Source organism: Pseudopodoces humilis, chromosome 9 (genome assembly GCF_049639895.1).
Source record: "Pseudopodoces humilis isolate 2021_Gansu_Grassland_sample_001 chromosome 9, ASM4963989v1, whole genome shotgun sequence".
In the NCBI taxonomy this organism is placed as follows: domain Eukaryota; kingdom Metazoa; phylum Chordata; class Aves; order Passeriformes; family Paridae; genus Pseudopodoces; species Pseudopodoces humilis.
This window is the reverse complement of record NC_142208.1, coordinates 31,467,849-31,479,498: the sequence shown is the minus strand read 5'-3', so window position 1 is coordinate 31,479,498 and position 11,650 is coordinate 31,467,849. Positions and strand designations below refer to the sequence as shown.

The 11,650-nt window shown below is 37.1% G+C and overlaps 1 protein-coding gene across 4 annotated transcripts in view; it reads right to left on the bottom strand.

Moving 5' to 3' along the window:
* Positions 1-3,391: 3,391 nt before the first annotated feature.
* WDR11 (WD repeat domain 11) overlaps positions 3,392-11,650 on the bottom strand; it is a 34,646-nt gene continuing 26,387 nt past the window's right edge. For all 4 annotated transcript variants that reach the window (XM_014250464.2, XM_005520804.3, XM_088059840.1 and 1 more), the window contains exons 21-29: positions 11,328-11,390; positions 10,255-10,320; positions 9,403-9,571; positions 9,070-9,165; positions 8,552-8,717; positions 7,604-7,701; positions 6,515-6,660; positions 6,054-6,133; positions 3,392-5,522 (exon numbers count right to left, since the gene is read on the bottom strand). In XM_014250464.2, coding sequence (XP_014105939.2) covers positions 5,365-5,522; positions 6,054-6,133; positions 6,515-6,660; positions 7,604-7,701; positions 8,552-8,717; positions 9,070-9,165; positions 9,403-9,571; positions 10,255-10,320; positions 11,328-11,390 — 1,042 coding nt within the window. In that variant the 3' untranslated portion in view covers positions 3,392-5,364. The remainder of the gene's footprint in view (positions 5,523-6,053; positions 6,134-6,514; positions 6,661-7,603; positions 7,702-8,551; positions 8,718-9,069; positions 9,166-9,402; positions 9,572-10,254; positions 10,321-11,327; positions 11,391-11,650) is intronic.

Genomic DNA, 11,650 nt, shown 5'->3' with positions numbered 1-11,650 from the left:
ATAGCTGGATATTATGTAAAACACCAGATGAACTTGCCTCTTGTATAAAGCATTACTAGAGACAGAAACCAAAAAGGTAAAAAGAGTTGAGTGTATAAAAGTTCACAAACAATGCTGGAAAATAGTATTTCCAAAGGCTCACCAAATTACACCATTATTCATGAGCCTGTGGTTTGATTCCAAAAGCAGGAAAAAAAAAAAAAAAGATTTACTCAGTAGGGCCATAAATATGAAACCAGTTTGAAAAAATGACCACACACACAAAAAAAAAAAAAGCAGAAAGATGACCTTTTTTTGCAACTGAAATTTGTTGCCTGTAGCTTTTTATTAGTTACAGGGAGTGAAATAAAAGCCAGACAAGTCTAATATAACTCTATTATCTCCTGCTACACCAGGGTGAAAAGCAATAACACTGCTTTTTTTTAAAAACCACCTGTTTTGCCCCATATATAACAGTAACATTCAATAAAACTCTGGAAAGCAGCCACTGAAACAGAGTTTGCCAGGGGAACCTCCCCGACCTGCAGCCACCCTTTGCTAAATAAAGCAGCTGTGACAATGACGTGGAAAACAAAAAGTATCTTCAACTTGGGGATCTGATTTGCAGAAAGAAAACCTTTAAGTTGGGCCAAGAAAGTCACTTTGGAGGAATATTTAACAGCCTTGCCTTCACCACCTGCTGGATTTGGTCTGACAGGAACTTTGGCTTTCCCTGCAGCATCTGCTGATGTTCCCTCCCCATCATCCACAAATCCTCCTTTTAGTGCTGCATTGGCAGGGAAGGAGGACAGAACAGGAAAGTGGAGGGGGAAGTTTAAAGCTTTGAAAGGGGACCAACAGCTTCAACGAATAGCATAGAAACAAACTTAGTATCACTAATTGTAACTGCTTCTCTATGATTTTCAAGACTGAAATAAACTTATCACTTACCTTCTGTGACTGCATTTTAAATGTGCTGCTTCCCTCCTTTGGGGATCCACACTTTTCTTCCAGATTGTTACATCCAAGCCAGAAAGCCATTTTAAATCTCAAAACAAAAAGAAACAACAACAAAAAAAATCCACACTAATAGCAAGTTAAATACGAAGAAATTCTAGAATTTATCTAAAAAAAATCTTTAACTAAAATCTAGATGCGCTATTTCAGCTACATTTGCATGTTTCCTGGTTTTGTTCTGCCAGAGCAGATGGATTCAGATGGATGAGGTGCCAGCTGTAATCCCTCAAAGAGTGCCTATGACTTCCACCTGGATGTTAAATTTTACCCTTTCCACTATTTCCCCTTTCAGTTGGTCATCCCATACCCAATCATTACAACTTAATTTGTTCAGATGGGCTGAGGACAAGAGAGAACAGGGCAGAGTTCTCTGTTACAGGAGCTTGGGAGCCTTCTGATCATCAATTCTATAGAAAAAGCTGTGTTTATGCAACTCCAGCCTGTTTGTTACTGATAAAATTTGGAGGAAATCACTTAAATTGTCAGTTAAGTTGTGAGGATGCACTTTGGTAGGAGGGCTTAATTCATTACACATAATAAATATTAACAGAATAATTAAATACTAATCACCCTGAATCATTAATGAATGGTTCAGATAAATATCAAGGTTGTGATTAATTATTCTGAGAAAGAAATAATTATAAAAAACTCCCAAGCCCTACTCTTTTGTAAGCTATTATTATTGTCCTTCTCCCCAACAATTTAATTTTTAGTTAAACTTTTAGAATACAATTTTGGGCAGGAAGTGATCATCCAAACCAAATCCATTCCCCATTGAAGAATCTGTGATTGTCCTCATTTTCTGTTTCCAGACTCAGCTGCACCAAAAATGAACTCTCAGATTATTTGCTCAGACACCCAACATCAACACTCCAGGCCAGGTTTTCTGATGTATAATAAATGCCTCTCTCTGGCTGTGGTGTCTCTAAGCTGGCAGATTGCATTTTAATGAAAGCAAATGATAAACAATTTGCAGTACAGTACTAATCATTTTTACACTGCAATCAAGTATTTTGTGTTGTCATTTTCCCTAATTATTCCCCCCAAATCAATTCTATGTATATGTGTGTATATGAGCATGTGCACACACCATTAAACTGAATATTTTTTGAGAAGTACTTCAGAAAGTGACCCAAGTTAGACAATTTTAGACACTGTTGATCCACATGTTTAATTTACAGGCTGCCTTTATTGTGAAGCACATTGTGATCAAATTAAAACTCTAATTAGGGCCTTTACTGAAGCTAAGCTGAAAGACAATTTTCTAGACTTTCCACTGACAATCCATTATCTTAAAACTGAAATAATTTGGACTTTTTTAAAGAATCACATCAGGAACTGAAAAGAAAATAAGCCCATTTTTAAAATCCAGCTCTGCCAAAAGAGTCCCACGACAATATTCAGTGTAAGCTTCCCTCAGGTTGTACAACCACCAGTGGAATGTGGGCACACTGATTTGGAGAGAAAGCGTCTGTGGGACTGACTGAGCTCCAGAAATGTACAAATTCCAGATGCTTCACTGAACTGAAGACAATTTATGCATCCCTGCACTCCATCTTACGCTTTTGTTTTTTGCTGTTGATCATGGAAGGCCAAAATTATTCATATCAAACAATGGGAGGAGTAACCAGCACTAGCTGTGCTGCAAGATTTTCTTCAACCAGAAGTTTCTCATCTAGACAACCTAAATGCCCAAAAAATTCCGTATTTCCAAAGGTCCTGGCCTTAAGCAAAAGAATCCTTAAACAGTTACTGAATACTCTGCTCTGCTAATCAAACATCCCAGTTAATTAATACAGGGCTGGTGTTCAAAGACAAATGCACAAAGAATCTCTGTATATTGAGGTGCAAACACAATTTTACCATTTCCTTGTTGCCAAGCATGGTCAAACACAGGTTCCAGAGTTATGGCTTCACTGCTGACAGAAGCTTCAAAAGGCAAAACTGAGAAAATACAGATTATAAATGGTAGTATTCACAATGCTTTGAGGAGGGAATTCTCAAAGGGGTTTAAAGGAGTTTAAATCATATTTATTTAAAAAACACATTCAGTTCACTTTCTAGGCTGTGAGAACAGAAAGGGAGAGGATTTTTTTCATCACTTATTTCTGTGCTTTTCAAAACTCAGGATGTGCTGACCATGTCCTGCTCTAATTTAACCCATACAAATTTTATGTTTGCTGCTAAAACCTGGGAATTAATACTGCTCAAACACAATGTTTCATTAGAACTAATATGGAAAATGTGACTCAGATGTACAAAGGATAATCACTTCCTCTATTAAACCCAGCCCTGAGCATTGTTCCTGTCCAGAAGGCAAAATGACAACAGTTGCACAAGCAGCACTCAATTCCAGAGCAACAGATGATGGGTTTGTATTAAATCAAGACACACAGAGATTTAAAAAATATTTTTATTATTGTAATGAGACTGCAGTATTATCTAAATAAACTTTTCAATCACTATTACACTCTATTTTCCTCATGAAGGTTCCAGTTGGGAATGCCACAAAGTACCCTGAAACCTGCACACTTAAAAGTTTATAGAAACATTCAGTATTAAAAGGCCTTTGCAATATGTTGTTTTTTTAAAAAAAACAAACATCAGAGTTACAAATCCAAGTGTATTCTGAAGGAGATTTATTTCAGAGACCCACTGACAAACAGCTCCATGACCTGTCAAAGAAAAGTTTGGGTGTGCTCACAACTCTGTGGGAGCCTTGTCCACAAGGGCTGCTACAAAAGCAAGAGCAGGGACTGAGCAGGGACTGAGTAGAGTTGTAGTAGTCAGTGTGAGGCAGAATTTAGGCCACTGCTAATTACAGCTCATTTTGATTCATTCTGTTGCTCACGTAATACTTAAGGCAAATTTCCTTGTATACTCATTTTCTCAAGCTAAAGCAACACCATAAGCACGGTTCACAATACACTGAACAAAAGGTATTTTGTGGTTATTTATGTAAGATGTGTCAAGAACAAAAACAACACATTGCAGATATATCTCCTACTTTTCTGCTTAGAATGATGAAACTCTCTTTTTCAGTTTATACTCAGAATGACTTGAACAGTGTACTCTTTCCCATTTTATCACAAATATTATTTAAGATTTGAACCAAAAGTTTTCTTGGGCTGGAGATGTCCCAAAGCTGATGGGAGTTCTCAATACATATCCACAAATCCTTGAACAAAAGGAGAATCCAATGCACTGTTACTGTAAGTAGACAACATAAAAATTACATTCAAGTGAGAGACATTTCATAGGATTCTTTTCACGACAACAAACTCAACTTCAGCAGCTCCAACAAGCAGGGAAAAAGAAGAATTTAGGATTTTAGCCTAAATGCCACAGTCTTCAGTTTGCAAGGGCAATGTAGCATCAGCATCCACTCCTCAGCTGTAAAATTTCTCAGCATGGAAAAGACACATCTGACATCAGAAACAATAACACAAACAAGTACTGAAATACTGGCAAAAAATATGAAAAGAGGTTTTTGGTGGCATCCTTGTGTCTGTGGACCATAAGATACGTTAGCAGGAGACGTATCTCATGAAAAGCCATTGCTTGGGCTTTGCACAATGCTTTTTTCACCTTCTGTTAATCAGACATTCAATAACAAAACAATGACTGGGGACAGCACCAGCAGTGTCCTGACCTTGCTGCTCTGGAGGTAAAACCTTCTCCCATCCTCTGACAGGCGGAATTCAGTCCCTAGGGTGTGCAGGAGTGCACAATTGAGAATAAAATGGATTGTAACAATTCCTTAACTGAAAAAAGTGATGTTTCATGGATTTCTGGAATGTTAGGAGAGCAACATTTCTAAGTTAACCTGTTAAAGATTCCATCCCAGGCAGTTATGGAAATGACAATACAGTGAATTGATTTAAAATAACAGTAACTTCAAACAAGAAATTGGACTGAAAAAAACATGATTTTCCAGGAAAGAACTGTGTGCTTTGTGATCTCTGTATTTTTAAATATATTTATATTTTTACAGTACAGACTCAATAATTTTTACATATAAATACAACAGTGTAGAAGTTCTACTAAGATTTGATTTTTAGAAGTAAATGGGCCAGACTTTTACACATGTATGGAACCCTTTCAGCATATTTTTAAATTTTATCCCTACTACATTTGAAAAAGGGGAAATACTATTGTATAATTTTATCATAAGCTTTTCTCCCCTCTTGTGAAAGCGAAGACAAATTTAACAAAAAAGCAACACCACAGTTCTTAATCCTGACTTTAAACTCATCTAACAGCATTTGCTCAAATGACATAGATCAGTTATTACAGTGATTCAAGAGAAAAATGTATTTTCACCCAGTGGAATCCCAGTCTGCCAGACAACCTCCCAACACGGAATCCTCACTCCTGTGTCACCTCCTCCTTTGGTTGTTTGAGTTCAGTCAGAAGCTCCTTCCCACTTTCTCCTGCTTTTGAGGCAAAGAGAGCAGCTCCCTCTTTAAAGCCCAGGAGCTTCAAGCTTCTGGCATAATCTGCATACACAGCATGGATCAATTTATGTAAATGAAGCATTAAGGAAAACACAAATTAATAGCAAAACAAAAAAACCCCTCAGAATCCCTTTTTCCCCCCCTTCTTACTTCTTGCCTCTCCCAAGGTGAAAATGCTGAATGTTGCTACATATTGTGCTAATCCATTATTTTTCAGCACAAATAATAAAAAAAATGTTGCTTCAAATCCTCCTTTTGAACTCATATTAGTATTTATAAAGCAGCATGCAGAGTACTGTAAACTAAACCAGACACACTTCAGATATCCTTAAGTACCTACCATGACACAATGGGATAAATTGCAACAGAAATTTTAATGTCACAAAGATTTTTTTCATTACTTAGACCTGAAGTTACTTACATGACTTATTAGTGTATTTTTTATTTACAGGCTGATGACTCCATAGAACAGGATCAGGTATTATTTGCATACACATTATTATTTATAGTATACAATACAAAAGTTTGTGTAACTGCTCAGCTTTCCAGAACACATGTGAAGATTTAGTGAGCAAAGACAGGGTTTCAGAAAAAGGATATTTGTATCATCATTAACTTCAAATGCCCCGTACTTCAGACAAGCTTCTACAAATAAAGCTGCTCTATCAAAGTACCTCATACTGTTAAAGGGGAAAAAAACAAAAAAGAGAATCATTTGTTAAGATACAAACCAGAAAAGTATTCCAGGACATCACACCAAAACACTTGCAGAGAGGCTTTCTAAAACTTTTTTTATATCACCCCTTCCACTTTGCACTCAAGAACTGACACTTGCTATAAATTTTTCTGAAAGATCAGGGCTGAAGTTACTCAGAACAAATCATAGATTCTATAAATCATTGCTGCTTGGTCCATGGGTACTGGCAGTCTTAAAGCCTGTGCTAAAATGAAATGGCAGTTGTAGCCCACAGGTTAAAATTAATTAAAGAAAAACCTGCTAAAATAGAAACAGGTGTCAGAAATGTGGACAAGAGAAAACACAGCTGCTGTTTCACCTTTACCTGTGCAACATCTCTGCAACTTTTGTGAAGCAGCCAAGAGACAAGAGGACAAGAATGGCCTTGGATTTCTGGTTGACCTGTGGGGAGCAGAGGTGATCCACCCAACGCCGGAGCACGTCCGCGCACTCCTCCGAGCTCAGCCGCACCTGTGGGGCACAGCAGAGCCTGAGCGAGTTCCCAGCTCCCACACACACACAGCACTCTGCTGCTGCTGCATTCTCCTCAGGGCAACACTCTGGGCAGAAGCAAAAGCATCTGCAACCATCATTTTTTAATAAAAAGTACGCATATTCCTTGAATTAATGTGGCATTAAGGAAAATCAGAGATATCTGGGTACAGAAATACTTCACTTGGGTCACTTCATTTTTACATGTGATTAACATCATTTTTACCCCAAGTTTTTGTTAAGTTTTTTTAAATCAAGAAGTTACTCTTCATCCTTTACTGAAGACTTAAGGACAAAAAAATCTTTATTTTTCTGAAAAGCAGCATTCACTCATTTAGAAAATCTAAGTACTTTTTCCATTCCTTCTTCAGGAAACATAACAGAAACTTCAGTTGAGAGACACTGAAAAATCCTTACTAACTCCTGCCCATTTTTAATGTGGAGAATTAATGCTGTGTCTGGGTAGTTTTGCTGTAATTATGGCTGCACACCAAAACAGAAGATGATGCAAATTTATGTGGGTGTTGGTAATTTTGAAATCAGCTCACACACTACATAGAGCTCAGCACAAAGTCACTGCCCAGTTATTTATCCACATCCAGGAGTGGGTTTTTGTAGTTTATTACCAACTTTATACTGCTGCATCTATATGGACCTTCCCAAACTACTGAAAAATTAGGAAATTGAGTATTCCAAGCCTTTTTAAGCCTCAGTCCTATAACATAAATGAGGGCAGACCTGTGTGGTCAGAAGGCTGAAGAATCTGCCAGCGCTGATTGAACAGACTGGCTTTGCATAGCTAAATGGTATTTCTAACATGTTTCAGTTATTTAGGGAACCTCAGCACCCTCCTCAGCCTTCCTAAACACAGATCCTAAGCAGGTGGTTGGTGTTACCAGCCTAGAAGTGAGGAATTGCCCACCTTGGCCAGCCACGCTGCACGGTTCCACTCGCCGTAGGTCTGCAGGTAGCGACAGGCATCTGCAGCCTTGTCAATCAGACACAGCAGCTGCACCCCCTCTGGAACACAGAAATGCACTCCACTCAGGAAATCCAGGGAAAAAGGAGTTGCTATCTCAGTGTGGAAAAGGATCTCCATATCCTCAGCACGTGAGGATGTTGAGACTGCCCTCAACATAACCCGTGTGCCAGTTATTGCATCTTTGTTCTGGGCTACAGAGGCCACGTAAAGCTCTTATTTATCTTTATTCTGAACACAAACTTAGGGGTTCACAGGACTGCTCATCATAAAGACATAATGATCTTTGTAAATGAAATAAATAGATTTCATAGGTAGTTCTTTATTTTAATTTAATGTTGTCCACAGTGCAATTATTAACGGTCTAAAGAGTGGAAAGTAGTTTCTCCAGGCAAGTACAGACTTCTAACTTTCTCAGCATGTCTGAGTATTTCAGTTATATGGTTATAACTGAAATATTTCAATTATGTTGCAGCTCTTGCATTAAGCAAAATTAACCTGTACTTGTAAGGAAACACATATTATGAACAAAGTTCTGAACTGAAAAGGAGACTAAATCCTTGTTTCATGTTTTGTAATAGGACACCAAATTTTAGTTATTCTTTAATTAGAAAAGTGGAAAATATATACTATGTGCTCAGCTTTTTTTTGTGCAAACAATTCTAAAATATTTCCTCCAGAAGTAAGTTTTCCAGTGAAAATAAATCAAGACAAGCTGGATTTTATAACTCAGTAACTGATCATTTTTGTGTTAACTACTCTGTGTAATGTCTGCTACAGCACATGCAACATGTAAGATCTATCACAGCAGGATTCGCTCCTGTTTCCACTGGCATCCTTCAAAATGATGAGAATTATGAGTTTACAAGCAAAGAGAAGGAGCTATTTTACCTGCAAGCTTTCCATTGGCTATCATGTTGGTTGCTACCAGTTTGATGGTGCTTTGAGATGGCCCTGATGAGGTGACAGTTGTGACCAGGCAAGCTTTGAGTGAGTCACAGTAATAATGTGCATTCTCTGAACTGGTTTCCAGCAGCAGTTGCACTGCTCTGTCAGTCTAGCAAGAGAAAAAAATGCAACCTTGACCACAACATATTAATTTTGTTTAAAAGCCTTTATATTTTTACCCTTTTTAAGACATGGAACAAACAACAATGGAAGTAATTCTAAAACAGGCTACAAAAATACCTCCCCGTCTAGTAATGACTAAGATTCTGTTTCAATAGGATATTTGCAATAAGGACAGCATTGAAAACCCATCATGAATTTAACATAAGAATGAAAAAAACACTGCACTGGATTCATACAAGTATGAAATAGCAAATAAAGTTAGCAAAAGCCTTCCTTGAATAGGCTAAGTACATGAAACAGACAGGGAAGAATAAAAAATTCAAATGTTACCCACAAACCTGGCCCAAGAGAAGAAGTTGATCAGCACATTTCCTGGTATGATCATATGTTGATCTCTTCAATTCCTGGAGATTTACCCTTTCCAGCTGGAATTTCTGGACAAAGAAGGAAAAATATTTTAAATGTAAGCCTACCATAAGAAATAAAACCAGGCATTTAAAAGATATTTACATATCTTGCCAGTTTTTGGAACAGCCTCTATTTTTAAGTACTAGGAATGTTTTAATCCAAACTGCTATGTTACTAATAAAAGTGAAATATGTACAGGGAAGTGAGTGTTTATTGTGTTGATGACATTCCTATTAAATTTGGTTTCAAACTCTTTGACATACCTGGAAGTAAGAATTTTCACACAGTACATCATAGCATATATCCAGAGGATTAACCAGCTGTTCTTGAAGGACGGCTGTGTCTGGTTTTGCAGGCTTTTCCTGGCATAAGCTGTGCAAATAGTGGGCAGCAATAGTCCAGAAATGCAGCTCAGATTCGTCCCCATACAGTCTGAGAAGATACAAAGCAGGATGTGAAACAGGTTTGTATTTTTCCATAGATCACATAAAAATATGATGTATTTCATGTTCTCAAGGACTGTGCACAAGTACTTTGCATTATCAATAGGACAACATTATGGAATGACATTCAGCAAGGTAGGTCACAACAGCAAACTCCAGGGATGTTCAGCATAGAAATATGTGGAAATTGGTATTTATTATTATTTTACACTTAGTCACTGATATCCTCTTTCAACCACAAGGTACTAAGTTTGGAAACCATCTCTGAATACAGACAGATTAAAATTAGCTCAGTTTAGGCAGAGGAACCACACAGAACAAATATACTTGAAATAAAACCCAGGCCCTCCCTGTTTGTACAGAACTGTTGTGAAGTTCTAAATAACATTTTGGAGCATGAACAAAATAATGTGGCTGCCAGAACTGCAGTTATAAAAGTGCCACCAAGACTGAGGGAAGCTCCTTGTATCCAGCATGCAAATAAAACTGTTTCAGTGTGGTAACATTTCCATTTTGGTCTTGAAGCCACTCTTCTATATGGTTAATAAAGTAGTTTAGGGACAGTGCTAAGTTAAAGGACAACTGGGTGAGTTCCTGTAATTCAGCTCATTCCTATGCATTAACAAGATTTTCCTAGGAAACATTTTCTGTATTTATCTGAATCTCTACTACCTGGCAACCAGGAGACATCTCTGCAGCAGAGTAAAATCTGGATCAAGCAGAAGTTTCTTTATGTCACTGCATGAAGTGGAAAAAAAAGTAGAAAAATAAACAGAAAAATAAATAAATAAAGAGAAAGTGTTAAAGAATCTGTAAAATGCTGTGCATGTTTTTTTGTTTGGTTGGTTTTGAACACAAATAGGATACATCACATACAAACTGAAAAAATCAACCCCTAAAATACACAATTTCTTTTCTGAAATGAAAAAATGCATCTATGAAAACAATTACAAGAGGAATTATATATAATTTGAAATATAACTGATCTCCAGGAGCAAATGCACTGAGTCCATCAGGAACTCTTTCTTGCAATACAGGGAATCACCACCAGGGTGTATGCAAAGCTGCCAATTATTCTGCAATAATTCTACTAATTACAATATTAATTACAAATAATCTTGCAGCTATGTAGTGTCATAGCAGAAGGGATGCACATGCACGAATTTAGGTTTTCCACAGGTGTCTCAGACTGGATAAAAACAGGCTGTTACCTATTCCACCCAACTAAATGAAAGGACAAAAGGAAAATGGACAAAATTGTCTATTTGCTAGCCTTAACTAGAATTTTCAAGGTTTAAATTGAAAATGTCAAAATCTGTTTCCTGTGTAAATGTGCATCAACATTATTCTGGAACTGCATCTTCAACAAAGGATTGCTAGAATCATCTTATTTTCCTCAGAGCTCAAATATCCTAACAAACCTTGGAATATTTAAGTAGCAGTGTCCAGTGCAGTCAGGATCAGCATAAAGAACCCCTAAATCCCTGAGAAGTACTGCTTAAAACATTCCAAATGCTCACAGGCCAGTTGCCAATCATGTACCGACCCTGTCAGCACCTTTAAAGCACCAAGTTTAAAATTACATAAAAAATAACCTCTTTTAAGTAAAAACTCATTACTCAAGTGTATCTTTAGAGAGGCAAAAAGAATTCTTTCTTAATTAATTGTGAATTGCCACAAACTTCAGATTTTTTGCCTTCTCAGAATTCCACAGCTTACACAAATAATAATAGGAAAACTCTTACTTGGACAATGAATTCAACTGTTCTTGAAGAAGGTTTTTAATATTTTCATTCTCTGGATAATCACTGGATTAGAAAAAAAGGAAAAAATAGAGGTTTTCTACATTACCAAAAGGACAGAATTACCTGAAATGAAAGAACACTACTTGTAGGAGAAAAATACAGGCACATACATAGAAACAATCTTTCACATTCTTTTGGTAAGCACTCATGCAGGATTCTTTATCCAGTTACCAGTTCCAAAACAGCAGTGAAAGATTGAGTTTGCTTCCACTGAACCTCAGAGTCAGTGCCAAGCTTCCTTTTCCCATTTTTCTTTTATTCAT